Here is a 25,685-nt window from a genome sequence, read left to right on the forward strand (position 1 = left end):
GGGAGAACTCACAGTGAGTCTCTTTTCTTCTCTTTACATCATAGGTCCTCAGATCCCTCCAGTCCAATAAAAGGGATTTGCATTTTGATCTACGAGCTCGTGATCAAATAGATCCACTATTCATTACATTACCTAACATCTGAATATCCCGACGTGAACAATTGTCCAACACGTCTGTGCAGCAGTCTCTGGGATATGTCTGCACACGTCTGGAATAGTACCCAGAGTCATGGAACCTGTACGCTAAGACCACTCCTTTCACTCACAAGGCCGTGAAGCTTATGAGCAGGTTTGCACTTTACATGCCTTGAATGAACGTCTGAATGTCGGTTTCACATCTGTTTCTTTTTCATTCGTGATCATTATCAATGGTCTTCAGTTTTTGTCAGTCATTCTAAATGTGTCCAGTTCATCAGAAGCACCTATATTTACTAAAAGAAATCTGTCATTTGAAGCTAGTTAACCTGTTGCTTCATGAGTACAGTAATGTGCTACCACCCAAAACACTCATTATTGTCACAACCACAAAGTTTTGGCTTATCACCCCTATAAGACTGAAACTGAAACAAAGAGAAGACATTCAGAGCACTTGAGAGTTTTGCCTTCTTTGTAAAAATGTTCTTGCTTCACTCACAGACCGGGTTTTGAATACTTTAAGGAACATGTTTTAGATTTTTTTTTGCCAAGACTGAACAGTTGATTGAAATTTCATTGATTTGAACTGATAGTCTGATAAACAGAATCCTGTCAAAATTAAAGTGCATCTCCAGGTCAACTTGACAAATTTCAACAGTTATTGTTACTGTGAGAGAAAGGGACACTGGGTAAAATGATGGGAGATTTTCTAGCAGGACTCTCCACTGAACAAGGCAAGTTAGGTGCTGCCACCCTACCTTTGTATTACCACCTCAGTTGATTACACTTGACTGAAAAGCCATACATCTTGAATTATGTTAAGTTATTGATAATTCTTATTCAAGGGTAGAAACTGAGCAGTTGGTGTTGTACTTTTTTTTTTTTTTTTTGTTCCTCCACAAGTCTCAGTCAAGGAGTGAAGCATTTCCCAACTGCTGTTTTACAGGTCACAGTTTTACACAGTGCTCCCTTAGATAAGTGAAATAAATCTTCTTAGTGGAGATAATATAGGAACAGAGGTCATGTGGAGAGCATTTAAAAAAAAAAAAAAAAAAAAAAGAAATCAAGTTTATTTGATATTGGCTGTATAAATTTTGTGCTTGGGGTTTGTTGTTCTTCAATTAAGACAGTGCCAAAATATCGGCTGTTTTGAACGGTACAGACTTTATTGTAAGAGTGGATTTTAAGTGTGTTGTCGCAGATGTTTTGTAATTATTAAATCGGGGAAAAAAGGACTGATTGTGCACAATACTCTTGTCTTTGTTTGGAAATCCCTTCGTTTTTTTGGAAATCCCCCGTTTTATCAAAACACCAAAACTGCTTCTGTTTTCAATGTAAAAATAATTCCTATGTAAAACATATATACTTATAAATAGCACAGAACCATCAAAAGACATCTCCCACCCACCCAACATTTACAAGATCAAAAACTACTTCATATTTGTCTCACAATGCATACTCTGTAGTGTATCAAGATAATTTTTGACTATAAACAATCACTGGCAAAATACTTACTGTTTAGTGTATCAAAATAACTCATGTATGGATACTCATGTTGATTATGAGTATCCATACATTACCAATAGGTGCATTCAGACAAAGGGAAAAACAAGAACAAAAACAGAATTCTCAGTCAAACTTGATCAGGATTCACTTAGCAGACAAAAACTGGAGGTTGAAAATTACTGGTGATCCTCTAAACTGCTGGAATTATCCACTCTCTCTTCAATTCAGTAGCTCTGCTCCCTGCTGTGTGAAAGTTAGAGGGCTGTTGAAGCCAGGGACGTGTGTGTGTGTGTGTGTGTGTGTGTGTGAGAGAGACAATCAGAGGGCTGTTGAAGCCAGGGACGTGTGTGTGTGTGTGTGTGTGTGAGAGAGACAATCAGAGGGCTGTTGAAGCCAGGGACTTGTTTGACAGCACGTTACCCTCTGCAGGGGGTGTCTGCCTACCACCTGCTGCCACTCCTCCTGCTCTGGTAATGACTCTATACATGACTAACACTGCCTGACCGTTCCTGAAATATTTAACATCTGTGGGGAATACAACTACTGTACGTCAGCACGTTAGTCTGCAGGCTGCCCATTACCGGTGGGGTAGGGTGGGTCTCCTCTTCTTAAGTTAGGGAGAATAAGAAAGATGTGAGATGAGATGATCATTTATATGTTAATGCCACTGAGCAAGTCTAAAATGCATTTGTCTCCCTCACACCAAACAGTCATAATTAGGTCAGTCTACCAGAAGCCCTTTACAAAAGCAAAAACAAAAACATTCTTCTAATTCTCATTCATTTCAACAAAAACAAATACAGCACAAACAAATGTCACATTCACTATTATTAAACCATCTCCAGCTTATTGGCATTATTTCAAACACTTTGTCAAATACTGTTTCAATTTAATGCTTAAAATAGTGACAGACTTCAGAGACATATTTTAGAAGTAAAAAGCATTCCCACTGATTCTTTACTTTTTTTAAAATTGCTCTCTAATTTCCTCAAGAGGAGATATTCATTCTCCTCTGCTCTGATATGTGTATGAGCACTGTTGAGAAGCAGTACAGCGCTCAGCAGTGGAACACAGCCCACTGGACTCATAAAGATGACTTTACCACAGATGGGAGATTGATTACAGCACGTGGAAAGCATGTTCCGTTTAACAAGCAAATACTGTTAGCCCTCATTATACTGCCATGCTCTGGATAACAGGGTTGTCTCTCTTCATGCAGAATATCACATCTGACTGAGAGGAGTGTGTGTGTATCTGTGTGTGTGTGCTGGGAATATGCCGATTCTTGAATGTAAACATGGCCTCTCAAGCTTCAAGCTCTATCCACTTTTCAAACTGGAGTCAGTTCCACCCCCTTTTGCTTTCCTGTTCCTGAAGTCAAAGGTCACTGAGGCTGAGGTCTGGAGGGCTGTCCGAGACTTCTCCCACATCATCATCATGAGTACTGCCTAATTCACTTCCAGCATCACTGATGTCACTTCCTGTCAGACCCAAGTTTAAGCGAACATGCCGATTACCCCGCGGCCTTAGAGCTGAAACACACACACACACACACACACACACAGAGCACTCTCAGTTGTTGACTCAGGTATAAATATAAAAGCTTGATGGTGTAAACACTTAATGTAAATTACTATAATGTGCGCACACACACACACACACATCTGCTGCTTTTGATTTCCAGTAAGAGATCAGCACCAGCTGGACTAAAAAGCTCTCAAATATATAGACTGTCACCTCACACTAGCCTTCTACAGAAAGGCATGTGTCTGTGAAAATTCAGAGAGCTTTTTGCTCTGGCCGATGCTTATCTATTACTGGAAATGAAAAGCTGCAGATGTGTGTGTGTGTGTGCATTACAGTAATTTACAGTAAGTGTTTAAAACCACATCCAGTTTTTAACTAACCTCAATTTGACCTGAAAGGAGAGAACAGGAATCTCAATAAACTCCCCAAAAATAGAAGCAGAGCAGATTAGTGAATAGGAAATGATCTTTTCCCGTTTTGTTCCCTCTTTAAACGTCCTCGGGCAACGTGCTACAAAACCAAAAGCAAATGATGACTCCAGGAAACAGAGAGGAAAATGTTTCAGCGTGTGAAATGTGTGTGTGTGTGTGTGTGTGTGTGTGTACATTCTAAGCCCTTGAGTGGACACCATTTATAATACCATATTTGGATATAGCTGTGACTGGAGACAGGGAGCTAACCTTAGACAAAGCTTAACAACAGTATCCACGAGGGGGAGGTGCTATGGAAATATCAATATGTACTGCATGGGATTACATGGTGGGAAGATTTTGCATAGAGGGCTTGTATTCCCTGACACTGCTAGCTTTCATGATTAAGGTCCAAAACTACTTTCGTTTGTTTATGCTCAGCCTGTATGGTGGTTTCCTAAGGAAGGTCACATGGATGTTCACTGACTGTTAACAGAAGGGAAAATAAAACATCCAAAGTTATTTAAAGGCATGTCATTTGTTTAATATTTTTTACTGCGTTATACAAAAAACTGTTGACTAAAACAGAACAGCTGGTTGCATAAATTCCTGCAGTACCAACATTTGTGGAGACAGGGTGCTGGCCCATTAGCACTCTCAGGATTTACGGTGAACAAAGGAAATTAAACATTAAACTTTATTAAATTAAACTTTAATGATGACATTAGCCTTCATAGTTCAAACGTTCACGCGGTATTCACTTCTGAGGCCACAGAAGTATTGATATTATAGACTGTGCTTAGAGGAATCCAGACATACACCCCCCCCCCCCCCTCCATCTTCCATATATGTCACTGTAAACATATGTGCACTGCTGTTTTAACTAAAAGCTTCCACTGTAACACGTGTGAGTGATTTAAGTCTTTTCATATGGGCTCCCATCAACGTTTTAACCAAACGGTTAAAGCTCTCTGTTGTTGACTCAGGTATAGAGTGTCATGACACATTGCTAAGGGACAAAACACACCAAAGGAAAGTACTGAGGTTAAAATGGCTGTGATCCAACGCGTGGTATTTTTCAGACCTAAGCAAGCAGAAAAACTTGAGCACACAAAACCCTCCTTGCTCCACCTGAGCGCTATCCTTCTCCCTCACCTCTTTCTCTCATTTTTTCCTCTGTTTTTCGCTTGGTCCTTTTGTCCTTTTCTCTCACTGTCTCCTGTTCTCCTTTCCCTTTAAGAGAAACCACATCAAAGTCAAGCAAAGGACTCAGATGACTCACTCACACATCTGCATGCTGCCCATCAAGACAGACAGAGGGCACGATAAAGATGACAAAAGGGTTTTGGGCTCTTTATTGGCTCTTTAGCGTGGATAGCGGCTTATCTTAGCCGCACTCTGATGTCAAGGCTGGGGTTATGATTACTGTCTACCAAAAGGCCAGGGAACCAGTGCGGATAGGGGGCACAGGTATTTTTCCATTGGCTTTCTGTAAGCCTAAGACTTGTGCTAACATCAGTGAACATACCGAGTAGGAGGCGACTTTACATTCATTGTTCTGTCCATACTTGTGGGAGCAATAGCATGTTCTGTTCAGACTGTTCAGTGACAGGAGAGGAGAAGATTTTGATAGGTAGATAGATGAATACTTTATTGATCCTGAGGGAAATTTATGGTGGTAACTAATCTACCAGCACCGTTAAAACCTTTGGATTCAGTCTGAAACTTCAGAAATCTACAGTATAAATACTTTTTTAACCCATCGCTTTTAAAATAAGTTATCCCTGTGTTTGCTTTTTTTCCCATCTGTAATGGTATGTCAAATGGTAAATGGTATTTCAGCAAAACAGTTTAGTTTCTTTTTCATCACAAAACGGTTTCTATCAATTTGACTATATTTTTGCGCAACTGCAAAATTGTTGAGTCAAGTTTGAAGTGAACATTTGCTTTGATGAGCACTCATTAAAACGAGTGGTGGGGGGGGGGGGGGGGGGGGGGGGGGGGGGGGGGGGCAGAGATGTGGAGTACCATCCAAACAGAAAAGCCATGAAATTGACGGAGAAAGCTTTGATCTGTAATTAATATGGTCTTTTATAACTTTATGACATCCCATACAAAGAGGTTTTCTTTTGATGCTTTCAGTCCTGAAATAACCAATTTGATGAGCCTGACTACGATCTGACTGACTGCGAATTCCAACACACACACTGACGCACACTATTCTATTCTCTTTCCTCTTCACTGCAGCATCAGAGCGGGGGAGGGATTCTAACAACCATAATTACTGACTGTGAGTGTGTGGGTCTTTTGAGTCTGTGTGTGTGTGTGTGAGTAGAGTATAGATCTATGGTAATATCTGTGCTAATGTGTGTGTAGCTGCCTTTGCTGAGGGGAGGAGGTAAGAAACCCTGAGGGAACTTTAAGCATCCGTCTCACCTGGTCCTCCTTCTGCCAACCAGGACGTGTCGAGGTCGTCGGAGCTCACCTCCCCCAGACTCGGAGTGGGGCTAAAGTCATCGTCTGAGTCTGACTCCAATAACACTTTTCTCCTAGAAGTGGTCTCCTTAGTCACTGCTGTCACTGTGGGTGGTGGAGGGACTGGAAGCAGGGCAGAATGAAGGAGGTGAGAGAGGAAAATTAAACTGGGGAGTGAGGGATTTAACAGAAAAGTTAAAAAATTCAGTGACACACACAAATGCAGGTAACAAAAATGTACTGAACATGTACAGGTTTGTTTGTTTGTGTATGGTTTTTAAACACGAGTTGAGGCAGATGAAGCTGAGCAGAAGTTGGTTTTAGCTGTGAGAGTGTATGTCAGTGTATCACACAGGTGAAAGGAAAAGGTCTCTGTGTCTCTTACCTGAATTCTTTGGCACTGCCACAGGTGTGGGGTGTTTGTCTCTCAAAATCAGCCCTCTTACCTCATCCTTCAGCTCTGACACAGTCATCCTTCAGGACATACACACACACACACATCCAGTGAAAGAAAGGCATGCACACACAGTTCCCTTTTTATCCTGTGCTGTCATGTTTTCGCTCTTGGAGAATGATGATATGAGTCCAGACATTGTTTTGTGTATCTCTGCGGATACTAACCTGAGGTCTCGTACTTCTTGCTGTGTGGTTTGGTATTGGGAAATGGTCCTGGCCAAGTCAAAACTGTGTGTGCGGTAGGAGTCTGTTAGGCTCTCCAACATCTGTCACAGACACGCAGAACAGATATATTACAGCTGAATCAACTTAATCTCAAACTACTCTGTTCAGGAGAGGAGAATGGTTACTCTAGCAAATCTTACAATGAGATGCAAATGTGGTGATTAAAAACAAAAATGCAAATAAGTACAGTGATTGTCATTCCCAGTGACAGGTTCTCTGTCAGGTGTCTACTTGGAAGTTTCACTTCCATCGAATTCACTTCTTTCACTTCCTTCAATGGATATCTGATTCCTTTTAATGTGAAGAAGTAAGTATCCCTGTGGATGTTTGTATCTGGCCTTTTTCGTGATCTGAAAGTTTGTGCGTGTGTGTGTGTATGTTCATCTAAGCATTACCTTACAGTTACGTTCATACTGCCTTCTGGTTTCTCTGGTCTCAGACTGTTGTTGAAACATGTCTTCTTCCTGTCTCACTACGCACATCCATACACAAACACAAATTGACAATTACTCACTACAGACTAACATAGATACAAACCTTGCATCTATGCTAGTCCTTCCAAATGCAAACTGTGTTGAGTATCTCTTTAGGCGTATATTACAATTGGAATTAGAATCCCTGTGATCGCACACACACACACTGTGAGCAGTGAGTAGTCAATTTAACACACCAGGAGAAGGAGCAGTGGGGAGCACGCCTGTTCCCCGCGGGCAGTTGGGGGTTAAGTGCCTTGTCCAAGGGCACTTCAGCCGTGGCTGTTGTGGGAGGGGGAAAAGCGCTGTTCACCCACTACCCCCGCCCACATTTCTCCTGCCGGTCTCGGGGACTGGACCAGTGGCCCTTCGGTCACAAGCCCCGCTTCTCTAACCATTAGGCCTCGTCTGCCCCCACATGTGTGTATCTACACGTGTGTCTGTGTGTGAGTGAAGGTCAGCAGCTGGTCAGGATTAAGTTCAATAGTCAATGTAAGAGAGTTTGTGTGTGTTTTGATTGTGGGCTTGGTTTGGCCAAACGCATTCTGTAAGGGCTGCCAGGACCTGCTGCTAAACCATGGCAACAGAGTCTCCATGAATTTCCATGTTAGTCAAGTTCACAAACCTATATTTAAGTGACTATGTTAAAACATATACATGTAATCTTCTATTTGTTGGTGTTTTTGGCCATTCATACTGAAATAAAATATACAGTATTTGAGTTCTCATGAGTCAATATGAACCCAAAAACCACAGAGAGCTGAGGAACACGATGGTATGACAGTGACGAGATAATGTTCTGTTTGTGTATCTGTGTGCATCTGTTTATCTCAGTGCACATGTGGGTCTGTATATTAGAGAAACTCACTGAGTTGGTTTTTGAGTTGGTCTACTTCTCTCCGCAAGTGCTCTACCTCCTCTCTGCGAAGTCTGGAGCTGAAACTGCGTCAAAATTAAAGGTGATTCAAATCAGCAGCCTACACAACAGCTGTCTACCTTTCTATACAGCTGCTACGGCTAGAAAACAAAAGTAATGCTGCTACTTTGCCCTTACAAGTTAAAATAAACCTCCGGGAGATATTACATACAAAACCATGACAAAGTAGATGACGCACAACCTAGACAGCTTTGAGCAGTCTTTGAACCAATTGAAATCTGCCCTGCCACTACAGGCCAGTCCTAACCTGAAAGTAACTGAAGCGCAAATTGTTATTTAGAGCAAAGCTGAATATACGCTCAAGGATCGATCAAAAGACCTGAGCCTCCGTTCTTATGGAGATGGAACACTACTAACCTCTCCTCCTGGTTGCCTAGCGATGTGGCCATGTTGATGTGGTCTCTCAGGCTACTCAGCTCTCTGCCCACTTCTCTCTTCCATTGTTCCATCCTTCTCTCTTCTCCAGGGCTCATTCCTCTCCTCCCTAGATCCCTCTCTCTTTCCCATACTCGCTCTCTTTCTTCTGTCTGCTCCCGCAATCTCCTCAGCTCCTCTGGAAGAGGGGAATTATCACAAGATCCAAATACATCATTGGCCTTGGAGGCTTATATGAATGATATATATATGTGTGTGTGTGTGTGTATATATATATATATATATACATATTTATTTATCATTTCATGCCAGTTGCTACCCCTTCCCGAGGACAGCCAATTACAAACTTGTCTTTTAATCTCACTATGAATAATGAGCCACAGTTAATAATCAGGAATTACTAAGATTGTCAAATGTAAGAAATTCTTACTGGAGTCCATTTTTATGTCACATTTATGCTTAAATGTGGTTTAACACCCACAGCCACCCACACCCAAACCAATCTAGTCTTTTAATGGCTGACATGTTCAAAATATCTCCTTCATTAAAGCACACAAAAACAATAACCTGTAATAACCATTCAGAGTCTCTAGAGACTCTGCCATCACTATATGATGTTGTTTTAGTCGTTTTAAGACCATGTGTAGTCATAGTAACATCATGACATATCTTTTGCATTTGTCAGAGCTACATCCATTACTATAACACATTTAATCCACTTTTGAATTCATCCTTTTAAAATTGTTTGGGAGACAACATTTCCAGTGTGACATGTCTATGTAAGTAATTACCACACTATAATTCCAGGAAAAGAACAGTGCTTTTATGCAGGTAACAAATACTCACCTTGTAATGTCAGTATTTGTCTTTGTTGAGCATTTCTTTCTCTTTCCATTAACCGCAAGCTTTGTGTTAGTGACTCAATCATCTGTCAATTATTAACAGAATACAAAATTCTAAATTTTAACAGCTTATAATCAGCCACAACAAGTGGATTAATCAGTATGACATTACCTGGTAATAAATTATTGTCCTAATGAAATGATGAGGTATTTTGGGTGGTCTTAAAAACACAGACTGGCTGCACAATTAAGATCATTCAGTCATTCTTCAATCATCACACACACACACGCACAAAAATTCAAGCAAAAATAATTCAAACACTCCAAGGTAACAATTCACATGCCTATTTCAGATCTACATCAGATCTTTTCTGCATATACTGTTCTAGAACACTGCTGCTACAGGTTACATTTGCACTACCTCTTGCACTGTATTACCTGTGCTACCTTCTATATTTGCACTGCCTTGTGTGACGCTTTGGCAGTTTTTGACTGTGTTTGTATCATTTCTTGAATGAATTTCTGTTGTTCATTTGCAGGATTGGTGAATATGCTTTTCATTACACTGCAAGGTATAAGGACAATAAAGTTGAAACTTGATCTACATGAGAATGCAGATGATACATTACACAGTCAAAAGTGTAATCAGCAGGATCCATCCATCCATTCAGCTGCCATTTCTCACACATGTGTAAGTGCACACACAGAGAAATGTGATAATACACATATACAGGCAGTACGCTCACCTGACTCTGGCTCTGTAGTTGTGCCTGAATGCTGGCAAAATCTCCAAACTGCACAGCAGGACTAAGTGAGGGAGAGATTTGGGGTACAGGAGCAACACAGGAGGGGTCCAAATTTGCCATGCCTGACACATCCCTCACTGGAAAGACATCTGCTTAGAGAACAAGGGGAAAAAGGGGGAATTTATGAATTTGGAACCAAATTCATTTTTTGATGATCAGATTAAAATTACACAGGTGATAACAAGATCATTACAGTAGTGATTACAAATCAAACATACCTTCTCTTCCTCTGGAGTGTTTTCCCTGTGTAAGACGCTCCTGTGGTAACAAGACACCATTTATCTAGATCTACACTGGGCAATTAACTATGGTCCATTAAAATTGTTATTTTAATTTGATAAAAATCCAGGACAGAGAGATCAAAAACAACTGAAACTTCAAGAAAGGAAGTTGTTGAGCGCCCTCTGGTGGCGTAGCCATAAAATGTAACTTGTGTAAATACCATGCTCTGAATTGATTCAAACAGCCAAAACAAACAAACAAAACCCCCCCAGAAAAACAAACAAACAAACAAAAACAGGAGTACTGACTAATATACCAAGATAGTAGCATCTTAATAACCTCAAAAACAGCTAAAACAGGGATTTTATCCACTCGAGACTTAGCACAAGCTCTTGTCTTACCCGAATTTTAGTGACACTGCCATCAGCTGCTGATATAATAGAATTCAGCTGCTTATCCCAGTTCATTCCGAATACCTTTTCAAAACAAATCAATAAAAATAAAATATTCTCTCTTAAAGTGAGATAACTGAAAACTGTATCCACTAACAGTAGCACAGTGCCTCATTACGACTGAGGTAGCTGTAGAGCTGTCGACAGTTAACTTGCTAGCAAAGTCATTGACCCTTAGCAACAGTTTAGTCCATCAGGCAGGCTAGTGATGCTGTAGTCGTCTACAAGCCATGGTGTCATTGACATTGGTGCTGCAACCTAATACTCATGTTAGTTTAAATCAGCTATCCAGTATCTACCACGAATTAGCGATTTAAAACCTCACGCTGATGAAACAAAAGCTGTGTTTCCTTTTTCGTCTCCCTTTAAAACGCTACCCATTCAGCTGAATTTGTGCTGTTTTTCCAAACTGTAATTCATTATCTAACCTAGCACTTTTTTCAGTTAGTGTACTAGTGCTAGCCTTACTGACCAGCAAGCTAGACAGAGTGTTTGTTTTGATCTGAAGTAAGACGCGAAAGCAATATAAATATGGCACTGCGCCCAATTCAATTGATGATTTAACGCAATATGAGTGGCTATACCTAGTTATTTCGAGCAGGGATAATTTATGACATAACTTCCCCCACACCAGATGACTTACTAATATCTCAACGGCACTGTGCCACTTTTCAAATCCTCGAGTTCGTAACAATCACGTCACTGGGAAGACTTGAGGATTCTGGGATATACAGTAAGGCTGTTTAGTGATTTCAGCCTCTACTTCTTATTTATGAATTTTATTTTCAACGTAAAAGGAATACAGCGAATTGTTGTATTCGTATATTCATATTAAGTTCTAGTAGTACAGTAAGTTATGACTTATGAAATTTTCTAAAGAGGACATACTATATTAGTAGAACACGGTTACCCATAGTTCTCTAGTCTGTGTACGTTTAAACATGGCGATCCCCTGTCACACGATGGAGGATATAGTTGGAACTCTACGCAGCTCTCTGGGGTCGTTAGGGTTTGAAGTGTATCCTTTCAAGGTATGAAATTCGAAAATTTGTAAAATGCTGGCTCTCTCTGTACACCCCAGTTTACAAAAGAGAGTAAATGCACAGACATTTCCCTGGCAAACGGTCATGATTACGTCAACTAAAAGTTCTTATACATGGAGCTTGCAGCCCATTGAAATGAACAGTTAAATATTTAATAGCTGCCATTAAGGTGCTTTGCTGACTGTTTGCATGTACCTTCTGTTCACAGGTCGCTTGGTACAATGCAGTCACCTCCTCTGCCTTTCACCTCAGACACCCCGAGGACACGCTGGCTGTGGTGATCTTGAGCACTCCATCCATGTTTGAGCGACTTTTTCTGCCTTTCTTGCGGAGCAGACGATGCGACTTGGTAAAAGATCCCATAGACCAGTGTGTCACCCACACCATCACCACCTTCATCTCTCAGGTAAGGCAGCAATAGCCAAACCTCATGTTTAACGTAAGTCGGAACAAATGGAAACCTAATGCAAAGAAGTTCGTTCTTTCCACTTTCTGTCTAATATATACTCACTGTCCTCTCACCTAACCCTTTCCTTCCCCTTCATGCTCAGCATTTTCCTGATCAGTCTGTGGAGATCAGTTTTGACTATGAGATACTTCCAAACAGAAGACCAAAGTTCCTAGCTCAGACTGCAGCCCATGTAGCAGGAGCAGCGTACTATTACAAGGCATCAGACATCCCAAATCCACCGTGGGGAGACAAAGTGAGGATAAGGCTACTTCTCAGTGAGACTTCATTATGGCACAAACTTGACTTTAAGCTTATGCCTTGTGTAATGCAAGCTTCCTCATGCAATGTTCACAGTATATTTTATTCAATGATGATGTAACCATCATTTTAAAGAGAGTCTTTCCCCAAGTCGTGACTGATATTCCCTTAGATTATCATGCACATGATACTCTACATAGCGACAGTCACAAGTTCAATGCATTTATAATATGAATACGGAGAACTGGGGGGTAATTGCTGCTGTAGATTGTCAGTTTTCATCTCAATCTTTATTTTGAGTTTTAAGTCTTTTTTTGCATGCCTGCCTGCACTGTATTTCTTCTCCCTCTCAGCTGCTTTGCAAAAATGTGGTGACATTTTTGTAACCATCACCCTTTCTCTCCCATGCCTCCTCACAGAAGATGTTTGGAGTCTGTGTCCACCCCAGGCTGGGGGGATGGTTTGCTATCCGTGCCTTGCTAGTGTTCAGGGATCTGGAGGCGGGGCCAGGTCTGCAGCAGACACCCCCCCCTAACTGTGTGACATCACGAGAGGACAGAATAGACCTGTTGGAGAGATTTAACTTTCACTGGCAAGACTGGAACTACAGAGACATCATTACTGCTGAGGAGAGGTACTCTCCACAACAGAAAGAGTACTTCCTCACTCCACCAGCACAGCGGGAGGCACTGCTCCAAAAGTGGGGCTTTTTGACGGAGGTGCAGAACGGGAGAGAAACAGAGGACACAATAGGGGATGATAGTCATTAGCAAGGCTGGGTTCCCTTCTTGCTTTCAAGAATCAGTGTTTAGCATATCACACACCTTTTCAGGAATGTGATGTGCAGCCCATGGTCTAAGCCCTGAGCAGGACCATTATCCATTGTATTGTACAAACAAAATGAAATATAAGAATCCTTTGTATGTGATTCTTGTATTCGACCTTCTCCCATACATGCACAGTTTAATTCTACCTCAGTGAAGGTAACATGTGTGATTGTGAGTGCCTGAGTGCCAGAAGCACTGTATAAAAGGGTATCATATTCCTTCATGATTTATTTGGATCATGAAGGAATCAGGGACAGCTGTGTGATACAAAGTGTTACACTTTTCCCATCTCAACTAATGCTGTCATCAAACAGTATTCACATTATATGTGATTTTTAAGAAACAACTGCATATTTTCACAGTTTACAGAATGGTAAATAAGGGTTTTATCATTTTAATGATTTCGAAATAGAATTCCACACAAATATTATGAACCTATGACTGTTTAGTTCATTGAATCAAAGTTTTGTTTTGCAATAAAATTAGACCAACAGCTCAAGGAGTTCCAAGAAAAGTGAGAGTGTTTGGGACCTATCCTGAGGGAGACGGACTGCTTAGTGGATGTTTCATTCTTTTCCACTGTTTTAGTCAGAGGATAGTGGCTGTGACTTGGATATTTGTGTACTGGCTTATGTATTGTTCATATCTGTAGGGACAAACTACTGTTTGTTAACCAGTGTAAGACAGAACAAAGATATTATTAGATGCTGTGTGAGCATGCACCCAGAATAGGTCTGGTGAATGGTAATTAAGAGATATCCATTGCTCACATATCAGTGGAATAATGTCAAGCATGACCTACAATGTAATTGCAAAAGAAGGTGAGACACCTACATTTCTCACACACACACTGAATTTTATTATAAAAATTAAACTGTTTCCTGTTACAATTTTTCAAAAAGATTGAAGTCACATAAACGTTAAAGGCACATAAATGTGATTAACACATTTACAGTTCAGAGCACTCTGAATGTTCTGGACCACCTGGGCCTGGACCAGCCCAGTATGGTCCTGCCACAGCTAACCGTGGTCAGAAACAAACCAACAAATGCCACCTCCCCAAATGCCCCACGCTTCCGTTTATCAGGGTCTGCCAACGACAGAAAAGCTAAGGTGTTTCAAAAATTATATCACAGTCACATACTGCTTATTGTTTCAGTAAAACACATTATCTGACAATACCATGAAGAATAGCACACTCCATTATTATTACTATTATTAGTACAAACAGTAATAGTATTGCATGTTAGTATAATTAGCCAGGTTGACAGACAATATACGTTCAAATGTTCATTTGACATACAATTCAAATTAAATTCTTCATTCTGCAGTACAAGCACTTTGAGCAACAAAATTATAAATGCTATAAAGCATGAAAGCATATAACATTCAGTTCAAAAGCCACAAATGACAGAGTTTCAAACTAAAGATTAGTACGTGTTACAAATGCTGTGTACTAACAGCCCACAGAACTGAGCGTGCTCACCTCCAGTGGAATAGCCACGTGCATACACCACTCTGCTTACAATCCATACCAGTCCCAAAGCGCTGGCCAGACGCTGTGTTACACAAAACCCAGTATAAAAAAAGAAAACACAATATAATTAGAGCTAGGCTAACATGACCCATTATAAGTAACTGCTTATGGTGACTGCTTATGGGAAAAATGCGAGGCAGCCCTTACCGGATGCTGTAGGCCTCCGACAGACAAGCAGAAAAGGAAAGGAGCCAGAGCTTCATTACTACACAGAGATGAACAAAGACACAGACCACATTACACACGATGGATGAACGATAGATATGTTTAACTGAGCCAGGAGTGATCATCATAATGGCTGGTACTCTGGAACTGTTGAAACTTGGTAAACAAACGCTGACATTCTGTCCAGTCTGAATATGGCAGAAAATTCCTAATATGTCACTAACACTTGCGGGGTAGCAATAATGAACTTGAGTAAAGTGGAAAAGGAAAGGTTGTCAAATATTATCATAGGAATACTGGAGAGTTGGTGATATACCACAAGTTTGTGAGGAAGGTATTTCAGTCATGTAATCAGAACAAACTAATTAGAACAAACTAAGGTTTGTTCTAATTAGAATTCCCTCATGACTAGATGTAGAACAAAAATCCACTGCTTCAACTTTGAAAACTGTTCCAAGTGTACATAGTTAACATGCTGCTACACAAACACACCCACCATTATTAAGGCTGCCAGTAAAATTTATGAGCAATAAACCAACTTTTGTTTGTTCTTCGCATTTCACAAGATTACACAAGTTTTCACCACTGCACTCATTTTGCTATTCTGTCTGCAGCGCTGCTGGGTTTTACTGTACGTACGTATTCTGGTGGGCTCTCTGGATGCAGTTAAAGATGTGGCCCGTCTCTGGATCATCACTGTACATTTTAGGATACTGAAAAACAGAGCCAATAGCTCGATTTAAAATATCAGGAGCATGTTGGTATATACAATCATACATAATCCTTAGGGCGGTGATCTAACAGATCAGAACTTTTCAGCATACACACACACACACTCACACACACATATAATACATAAAAACCAGAGCTGACAATTTAAAGAAATGTATCATTTAAAAATATCACAGGGTTTAAAAAGAGTTATGCATGCATGTGAGCCTTTGTCTATAATCATTTTACTATATTCATTAAATATTACATAGTATCTCTATGGATGAAATTTTCTGGACTGTGTTTTTTTTAAATGCATTTTATCAAATTATATACCTTATTCATGTAAAACTTAGAAAGAAAAGTCATATTGGGCCCTAAATAAACTTTTATTATTATTATTATTATTATTAAAGTTATTCTTGGGTGCAATATTTATGCAAAGTCAGTGACCCTTTTTGTTCGACTGCCAGGGTTCGAAAATGTACACAGCCTAATATCATGTTGTTTATTTAACAACTAACAGCTCTTCATAGACAGAACACAGGTGTCCCGCCCTCATCTTTATGAGAGCCACTCCCTTTTACACCGAGCAGAATTGAAAACCATGACTTAAATTTCCTTTCTAACCATTGCAGTGGCTGAATGGTGATACTGGGTTCAGTGAAGACAGTTAAGGTCCAAAAACCCTGAATAACTTAAATTTGCATTATGGGATACCTCAAGCTACTGCGGCCACATTCATAATGTCTTCAAGCAAATCCCCAAGCCTGGAAACATCAACACGTTTTTACATTTTAGCATAAGGGCTAATGCAGTTAATCTGAGGTAACAGTTGTGTTGTGAATCTGGGCTTTCTCACCTGCACATTGTACTTCTGGCGAGCCTTGACCACATTATGAGACAGATAACTCATCAAGATGAAGGTGGCAGCTCCAGTGAGCACCACATAGCCATATTCTTTGGACATTCCTGCCATCTTGAATGCTATCAAAAGAACAAGACAAGGAAGTACGCACACTTGAACAGGACAATGGATTCATATATATATATGAAAACAAATTTATCTGCATGTCTTGGAAAATTTGCCAAAAGTTCAGAGATTTAGAATAAACTTTGTATACCAGCTGAGAGTTGCTGCGTTTAATCTCGACACCAGTCACCATGTACCACTCTCTGTGTAGAGCTTTCCATTATATAAACATGAGAAGAGGGCGTGACTGGACTCTTTGTAGGCAAGAGTTCAGAGACCTATAAGGAAGGAGACGATCTATAAGGAAGGAACACAGGAACTGATACACTACCACTTTTTTTTTTGCACAGGTCAGGCTATTAAAACTACCTTTGATCAATTCTTTAACTAACAAATAAAGTAAAAGAATGGTTGTTTTAGAAAGTTGTTTTAATAATATGTTCATAGTTATGTTATCCTTATATGAAATGAATAACATTAGGCTCTATATATATATGCTTAAATAATCTACATGCAATGTTAAAAAAAAAAAAGAAAAAACTTTTTATGAGGTGTGTAGAGAAAGGAATTATAATTAGTGATGTCAACTCTAGCCCTCTTGTTAATTATGCTTAGTAATGTCAACTCTAGCCCAGTCTCCAGGCTGAGGTGTGGCAGCATTACTCACAACGAAGAACTGCTTTGATTCAAAAACATGTATTCCTTGCTGTCCCATGCCCTGGAACACCAGGTATTTGTTGATTATTAACATACACTATTAGTCTATCATCCTGAAATCCAACTAAGCACTACCTTACAGGTAACAGCCAAAGGGAAACACCAACTTAAAGGTGTCATCTGAGGACACTAGGCCACCATGAACTGCCAAAACTGCAGTGGATCTTGACAGATTCCATAAAATGTCTGAGACTCTGGAGAAATGTAGTACCTGTCTTCAAAGAGGCAGTGTTTAGCTGAGGCCCACATGAAACATTACATCTGGTACCCCTCCAGAATCCTCATGTAATGTTTTGTTTGACTGAAATATATTTACTGAGATGGCCATTGCCTGTGTGTTTCAAATTCATCAAACCATTCTGTGACCACTTATTAGCACATAAATGTTTCTCAAAAGGATGACAGTGACCACTCAGAATGGCTTTTCTTTGACATTTAATGAAACTTACCTTCCAAGGGGCCAAGCGGTTGTTTGCTGTATGCATCACATCTTCACATCTGCTTGTCCAGTAGTGAAGATGACATATAGATGACATGACCAAATACATTTCTTGTTTGAAGTGCTCAGCAGACCCACTCTTGTGTTTTCCACACTTTAATTGGAAAATTTGCAAAATTTTAAGATATAACAACAAGGACTCTATGCACTGCAATGAATTCTTGATGGCACTACCCTGCCCAAGCTCTAGATTGACATTTGCTGTCACCCAATTCAAAATGTCCTATTTGTGGCTCTCAAGGTCACTGGAATCTTTTCCTCCAGCTCTGCTAGCCAAAATGGTGGGATCTTAATTGTCTTATTAACTCTGTAACAATCCCTGGAGTCACATTTTCATAATAGGCTTTGTATCCTTCATTAATGCAAGTGTATATTTATCAGTTTCTTGTAGCTTCAAATTCTATTAATAATTTTTACCCTCACATGGCTATTTGACAAATGAAGCAGAGCCAGGGGCAGAGACTACCAAATTATTGTTTTATTCAGAAATTATGTAATGGTCTGCAGGTTTTCTTTATTGACATCTGCATGAGTTTATGTAAACAGCACTAGTACTGAGTCGTAAACAATTATACATAATGTCCGCTTCTGCTCCACTGGGTGGTGATATTTTCCACAAAACCCAGTTTTTTTTGTTTAATTAGTCAATTATGTGCTTCTGATCACAGGTAGTGAAAGATTTTCTAGCATCAACTGATTATATATCTTTTTTTGAATTTATTAGATACTCTGATTTTTGTTGATGTACAGGATGTGGAATACAAAGAGCACTACATTATTCTCTCTCTTTTTAACTGACAGATGGACAGATTTCTCATTTTCTTCACCTTTGCTGTTTCTCCATTTCCAAAAATTGATGCCATCTTTTTTCTTTCATTCTGACTATGTCTACTACATCATTTTTCTTTCATCCTTTGTCCCTCACACCTTCATAGCTCACTTGCTCTCTGCATCTCTTCCTTATCCTTTTTCAGTACTGAATCAGCACTTCAGCACTGCCAAATCTGCAGAGAGCCAGCCACTGGAGCTAATTAAACTTCCACATCCTACTCTGCCTAATACCCCAGCATCTCGTTCCCACATAATCTCTCTATGTCTCATAATCTTTCTATGTCTCATTCCTTACGCATTTTCCCTCCCCCTATTCCATTCTCTTTCACCTTTGCTCTTCTTCTACTGGTTGGGAAATTATCATAAACATACTGACCAAGCATTAAATTAGGCAGCTGCTTGACAATACAATGAGGTAACTGCCAGGTTTGGCAGTGATGTTGAACTGGACTGACAGCTCAATCAGGACAGACCTGAAATTAAGAGTTTAAACTGATACAACCCACATCTAACTGCGATAGGCCCTTCACACATCCCTCTTCTATGCCCTATTCTTTTCATCTCTTTTGCCTCCAGACACTACTGCTGTCTCTCACCAACGAGTTCTGTTTTACACATGTAGTACCAGTTTCTGCACAGCAGCTAATTTTCTGGCCTTCACATCACTCTTAAATTCTGTCAACACACACCTGATGGTTAATGTTTACGACATATAACACCACTTCCTTGCTCTCCCTTTTCTCTGTGGCTGGAATGCTATGCAGGCTTCAGACAAGTTTAGACCTATCATTTATCACCACATTCAGTCCAATAGCACTGTATTTCAGTGGTCAGTGATCTGTCTGCAGTCAGTAGGCAATTCCACAGCAGTAACACATTGTGCATTGATGTTACTGCCTACATAAATATTGTTTAAGTCACATCATACTGAGCTCAGAAGGTACGATGCCATCTGAGCTCAGAGTATGTGAAACCAACACACTCAATTATCACAAGCGAATGAGTTGAGGGTAACATTGTTCATCTAGTTACTATGGTGGTCTAATCCTTTGTTGCATTACTTCACACATCTTTACAAGTTAAGCAATAAGGATGTGATCAGGTGGTTTGTATCAGAACACTAAATTCAGCACTTCACAAGAAAGGAATCAGGGATATTTCTGATTTGAGCTGGCTCGTCTGATAACTGCAATGCAGCAGAATTGCACGTTGAGTCATTTTCAGTCTGGAGAATCCATCTGAGCGATGAGAAATTTAAATATCACGTTGATATAAATGACTTTAAAGGTTAGTAGTGACTTACATAACTGGAGAGATGGCTCAGTCGTTTTCTCTGTTCACAATGGAGAAAATTCCATTTGCAATGATGATGAGTGTATAACCTGGACCTCTTTATCCGGGACAGTATCAAAGAGTGACACACAGTGACAATAGAGAAGTAGAGTGTGACAAATGGAAGGTTTCTGGGAGACTGGATTACAGTAGGGGTGTATCAGTACACAGAGGTCACGGTTCGGTTCACACCACAATTTGGACATCACAGTTCGGTATGAGTTCGGTACAATGGGGAAAAAGTAAAAAAAAAAAAAAGAAGCCTAAAGCTAGGTTTCTTTCATTTGTTTTGAACAGTCAGTAGTGCGAGTTACAGTTTGTTCCACTTAGTGTCGTATAGTCCCCCCTGAGATACGTGGTATAGCCTGTAGTGCATTACAGGTGCTACAGAATGGAAATCACGGTTTTCATTGCCCTTTCGAATTCACTAAGATGAATGTGGTATGGAAACAATGTCAAAGTATGAAAACATGCATTCTCCACCTAATGCCGTACGATCTATGTGAAGAAATCAAGCCTTTCTACAGCCCTTTCTGAATTCCGTGTGTTTGTGACGTGACAACCGCACATGGCCATCACTACCGGTATGTAGCCAATCGTAGGCTAATAACAGCCAGCACTGCTATCTATTATTCATTAGGACATGCCTCACAATCTATGTTGTTAGACTTAAATGATAGACGTGGATCATCCTCACTCGCAGTGAGGTGGTTTGGCTTTGAAAAGACAAATGTTGCTCAAAAGATGGCAATCTGTAAACTATATTGGAAATTAAGGGGAAGTGCCTATTAAAAATGCTCTCATTATAATAGTTTTTGTTGGTATTTACAAAAAAAATTTAAAGAATAAATCTTGTAGGCCACTTTGAAATGGTTTACACATACTTGCTCTGTTTGACCTCAATAATACTTGCACAGGTGATTGTGTTTGTATAGTTTTTACTTGAATGCTTCAGTTTTAAGTAAATACATAAGACCTGTTGTATGTTGTTTCCGTTAATATCATTAGTAAGCAACAATTAATATCCTATTAACAAGAGTGAGCGGGTACAATATCAGACTATTACACACACACATTTTTGAGGCTGCAAAATATCGTCTACTTATTGTTTTCAACAAAATCCCAGAAAATACAGAGATATCATTTTTTGTCAGAATCGCACACCCCTACGTAAGAGTGCAGGATGCAGAACGCACAGCAGTATGGTGTGGTTGTGAGGTAGGGAAGATGATACAGGGTTGTGTGGAACGGTCTGACAGTGATCCTAATGGTTTGGGAGTAACAACAGACCAGTTGCCCCACTTAAGAGAGAAGATCTAGACAGATGAAAACATAAGACATACCTGCTGACAGGCCAGGAACACAGACACCCACTCAACCTGGGATAAAGAACATACCACGAATGACAGTGCAGTGACAACAATTTAACTGACACCAAGAAAATCATCAAGAATCTTGCACTCTCACACACTCTAGAAAACCATGAAGACACCACGATTATGGAGTGAATATCATGACCAGCTCAGACTGGTCCTGTAGAACGAAAGTGTAACACATATAATTAGAAAAATGAAGTGTAGTGAGATCATTGGTGGGTTCCAAGGATGAGCATGATATGAACTTTTAACCACTAAAACCCTGAGTTTAGATAATTCAGAATAAAGCGTGGTGTGTTAAGAGCCTGATGCAGACTGACAGAAAAATTGATCCAGGATCAGACTATGTTAAGGTTTATGGTCCTCTGACCTCATTTTAAGGGGGCACACGACAGGAGGAGAAAAGCAAGGGAATGACTGAGTCATAAAGATAAAGTGTATAAAAGCACTAGAAAACAGAGAGGTGACAGGGCTGAGAGAGTAGCAGAGGGAACTGAAAGATAGGTGAGAAAGGAGAGATAAAGAAAGAGCGCCAGACGGAACAAAGAGAACTCTTTGACTCTGAGACTCACAAGAATCTCCCCTTCCCACGCGGTCACGTGTTCTGCGCCTCATGCCTTCAGCACACCAGGATACCCTGGCGAGGACGCATCTGCTGCCAAGTCTGCTGCTGACTCTATTGCGGAGTAAACTCTCCTCAAGTGAGCCAAAGCCTCTACTGAGAACCAGCTCTGTATAAACCAAATCAAAACACTATTAGACCAGAGGACAGGACCCTGGTCACTAATACACCAGAGACAGAGTAAGCTGTCTTTGGAAATAAACACAGAACAGTCGTGAGGATCAGGGTCAGTCACAGGGTACAAAGAAAGAGAAGTTAACATGTTTTTTTTTGTTTGTTTTTTTTTTACCCCAGAGCTCCTACTGCTCTCTCTTTCACTCACACACACGTACAATACCCTGAGCTATAAACTGAAGACATATTATGCTAAAATATAAAGACACAAAGGCTGTTGTTGTATGGCTTAGGTCATGACACTTTGGGTTTGAGATAAATAACCTGTGTATTGAGGTGGAAGTCTTTGTTTGTTTATAATATTTCAGTTATTGCTTCAAAGTCAACTAAAAGCTTAAACCTCCTCCCCGTCGGGGAATCGAACCCCGGTCTTCCGCGTGACAGGCGGAGATACTGTCCACTATACTAACGAGGAAGCGACGACATAATCACCTACTACAACCTTTAGTAGTGTTTGAATAACGATACCGATAAGCGCATCAACTGCATGACAAACTTGAGCAGAGAATTTACAGCCTCCCCTAAGTTTTTACAAATGTCCTATTGTTGGCAGTACTGAAAGTGTTCACATGGATTTGTGAAATGTCTGAAGTTTAAATTTTGAATCACGATCACGACACAGTTTGAATCAGGACATTCAAACTTAAGACATGTTACTGTAGGTGAAAAGGGGAGCCAGAACCAGCTCGCCCGCTAATAGGTGAATGGAACAATGGAGCCGCGGTAGACGTAGTCATTTCACTACGTGTAATAACGAACCTACTCTGACGCTTTTTACTTACTAAAGCAGTTAATAAAAAGTCACTCACGTCTTACTGCACCCACGGATCATGCACACGAAACATTTGCAAGACATGTTACACACATACATAGCAAGACATCATCTTTCTTTTTACCAGCAATATTGCCCCACCGCAAGGCGGGGCGACAAAAAATTAAGTTAAACTCATGATGGTCCTCCCCACGGAAATCTTTAGTAAAAGGCGAAAGATTTATACGATATGAAGAGAACCATGAGTAATCTACCTTTCTGTTGGTGTGGTAACCGGTATATGGACAGCAATATGTTTCTTGTTGATGGTTATGCGGAGTGCAACAATCAAAACACGTAATCCACATACTAAATATCAAACTAACTACCTACCCTGACTAAAACTATGCAAAACAACACTTTAACGCTATGATAATACCTTTTAATGTTGCGTCGTATGAAAATCTAAAAATGCATGAACATTGCATCATGGGAACTCTGCACGGTGCGATCCACTTCCGGGTTTGCACGATCAGTCGAATTCACTGAACTGTAACACCGGAACTCTGCAGACTTATGCTGTAATGTAGTGAATTATCTATGTAACAGTATGCCGCGCGAATCTTCATTCAAAAGAGCAATTCTGATCTTCACATACAGTAACTATAAAACAATGTAGCCCCACCCACGTCACATTCGTCACTTACACACAGTAAATCCTCGTTCTGAATCTTTCATACCCCCACCACCATAACAACACGAATGCAATCTATTAAGTAAAATTTGCTGTTTTTGAACTTCGGAAAGGAAGCCCCGCCGTGAGGCAGGGCATCAAAAAATTAGTTGATACTCATAATGTTCCTCCCCACGGAAATCTTTAGTAAAAGGCGAAAGATTTATACGATCTGAAGAGAAACATGAGTGTATAACTAACTGCCTGGAGAGGCTGCTACCACACTAAACTAAAGACCTTTCCCGATGGCGGTTACCAAAGTAATAAGCATTTAAATCACTAGACGTATATCCCCACTACCTGTTGAGAACTCTGCAATTCAATTACATTTTTCTTTCAACGTTACATCTTATATTATTCCAAACATTTTACATGAACGTACACATTGCATTCTGGGAAATCTGTCCTGTAATACCCATTTCCTGATTTGCTCCAGTAGGCAAACTCAGTGTATTTAAAAGTTAACTTTACAATTCGATTACATAGATGAGGCTTCATTTGTAAGAGTATACTATTTGCTGCAGAAAAATATCAAACAAAAATAAATATTATTACTTATGGGAATGTATAATTTCTCACCTAGCAGCATTCACTGGTTTAGGTCAGTCATTACAGCAAATCTTCAACAAGTAGCCTAATAATATAGATTATGATGTCTCCATTACAACGCTATAACGTAGCCTTTTATGGCACGCTAATAACCATTTTAATTTACACTGAAGAGAAAACCCCACCTACAGACCAATAATCACAAAATTAACTGATACTGTAATGCATACTTTGACGACTGCAGCAGTCACCAAATTACGCAAAGTCCATTTCCCAATGACGACTTTCATTTAACTACATGACACACAGCTTAAATATATAACACCAGCTAAACAAGAACCATGTCTATCTTTCAATATCATAATATTCCTAATACGATTATTAGCCTAATGCTGCTTCACAAGTGCACACTGTGATCTAATACAACATGTAAAGTTTTTGTACCAAACATTCAACCAAATGGCGTTGTCACGTCATCAGCAATGTAGTCTCCGGATATTAAGACACATTTGATAAACCAGGAGAGCGCCCCCCGAGTCTACCTAGATAAAACTTGCAAAATGCAGTCTCACAAAGAACGAAAACAAAAAACTAACGACACTTCCACATGAGCAGAAGCAAAGGATAAATCACTATTTGAGCAAAAGGTTGCGTTAAAAAGTTACGCACAATAAAAAGCATGTGTCAAAATGGTCGACTCTGTACTCCAAATAAATGCTGAAATATGAATATAGATAAAAATGTAATATCACTGACAATGTAATTTCCACGTTCCTATCTGACTACAACGATAAACAAGCATTAAGTGTGCTGAACTTGAAACTGCGTGGTGACAGACGAACCTGCAAGGCAAAGACGCGGCCTTCATTTTCTAGCACAAGCCAAAGAGATTCTCAACATTCAACTACCACAGGCCGCAACACCATCATTTCACAATGAAGACCTGAACAGATGACACATCCGCAGGAATACCAACAAAATTATGATGACCGAGCAATTGCGGATTTCTACACTATCGAAGACTGCATTTTACACCCAAAGTTTAGAGAATAGCATTTGTGAGCTTTCAGTTGCAATAAAATAAGTAAGCTGCCAGGACCGTCAATGTGGGTGGATCGCCATCTTGCCAAAAAGGCCTTCACTCTTACCGAGCTTCATAAATTTGCCTTCTTCCAAAGTATTAGAATACTCAAAATAAATTACAAACTTCAGAAAACTACTTCATTTTTAAAAAGGTTCGATAAAACTGCTCGCTACACCACATAATCCTTACATTTGAACGCGACGGTGGACCA

The 25,685-nt window shown here is 40.0% G+C and overlaps 2 protein-coding genes and 3 non-coding genes across 5 annotated transcripts; 1 reads left to right on the plus strand and 4 right to left on the minus strand.

Annotated features, from left to right (window-relative positions):
* The first annotated feature begins 11,782 nt into the window (after nucleotides 1-11,782).
* mmachc (metabolism of cobalamin associated C) lies at nucleotides 11,783-13,363 on the plus strand. Its single transcript, XM_030772136.1, has 4 exons — nucleotides 11,783-11,872; nucleotides 12,093-12,290; nucleotides 12,436-12,588; nucleotides 13,013-13,363. Exons 1-4 carry the CDS (start codon nucleotides 11,783-11,785, stop codon nucleotides 13,361-13,363), a joined length of 792 nt encoding a protein of 263 aa, XP_030627996.1.
* A 1,013-nt stretch (nucleotides 13,364-14,376) lies between these two features.
* mgst3a (microsomal glutathione S-transferase 3a) lies at nucleotides 14,377-16,812 on the minus strand. The gene is made up of 5 exons (XM_030772137.1): nucleotides 16,696-16,812; nucleotides 15,762-15,835; nucleotides 15,105-15,162; nucleotides 14,907-14,979; nucleotides 14,377-14,510 (listed from the first exon to the last, which is right to left on the minus strand). Exons 1-5 carry the CDS (start codon nucleotides 16,810-16,812, stop codon nucleotides 14,377-14,379), a joined length of 456 nt encoding a protein of 151 aa, XP_030627997.1.
* Nucleotides 16,813-22,700: 5,888 nt separating this feature from the next.
* trnad-guc (transfer RNA aspartic acid (anticodon GUC)) lies at nucleotides 22,701-22,772 on the minus strand. Its single transcript has one exon. It is a non-coding gene; the product is annotated as a tRNA-Asp (tRNA).
* A 490-nt stretch (nucleotides 22,773-23,262) lies between these two features.
* On the minus strand, nucleotides 23,263-23,378 carry LOC115810992 (U5 spliceosomal RNA). The gene has a single exon (XR_004025253.1). It is a non-coding gene; the product is annotated as a U5 spliceosomal RNA (small nuclear RNA).
* Nucleotides 23,379-23,917: 539 nt separating this feature from the next.
* Nucleotides 23,918-24,033, minus strand: LOC115810993 (U5 spliceosomal RNA). The gene has a single exon (XR_004025254.1). It is a non-coding gene; the product is annotated as a U5 spliceosomal RNA (small nuclear RNA).
* Nucleotides 24,034-25,685: the final 1,652 nt, after the last annotated feature.

Source organism: Chanos chanos, chromosome 4 (genome assembly GCF_902362185.1).
Source record: "Chanos chanos chromosome 4, fChaCha1.1, whole genome shotgun sequence".
Classification (NCBI taxonomy): domain Eukaryota; kingdom Metazoa; phylum Chordata; class Actinopteri; order Gonorynchiformes; family Chanidae; genus Chanos; species Chanos chanos.

Coding starts and splice junctions, on each gene's coding strand:
- mmachc (XM_030772136.1), top strand. CDS start 11,783: ATGGCGATCCCCTGTCACACGATGGAGGATATAGTTGGAACTCTACGC. Junction 11,873..12,092: donor TTGAAGTGTATCCTTTCAAG/GTATGAAATTCG, acceptor TTCTGTTCACAG/GTCGCTTGGTACAATGCAGT. Junction 12,589..13,012: donor ATCCACCGTGGGGAGACAAA/GTGAGGATAAGG, acceptor GCCTCCTCACAG/AAGATGTTTGGAGTCTGTGT.
- mgst3a (XM_030772137.1), bottom strand. CDS start 16,812: ATGGCAGGAATGTCCAAAGAATATGGCTATGTGGTGCTCACTGGAGCT. Junction 15,163..15,761: donor CAGAGAGCCCACCAGAATAC/GTACGTACAGTA, acceptor ATCTCTGTGTAG/TAATGAAGCTCTGGCTCCTT. Junction 14,511..14,906: donor ACGTGGCTATTCCACTGGAG/GTGAGCACGCTC, acceptor TGTCGTTGGCAG/ACCCTGATAAACGGAAGCGT.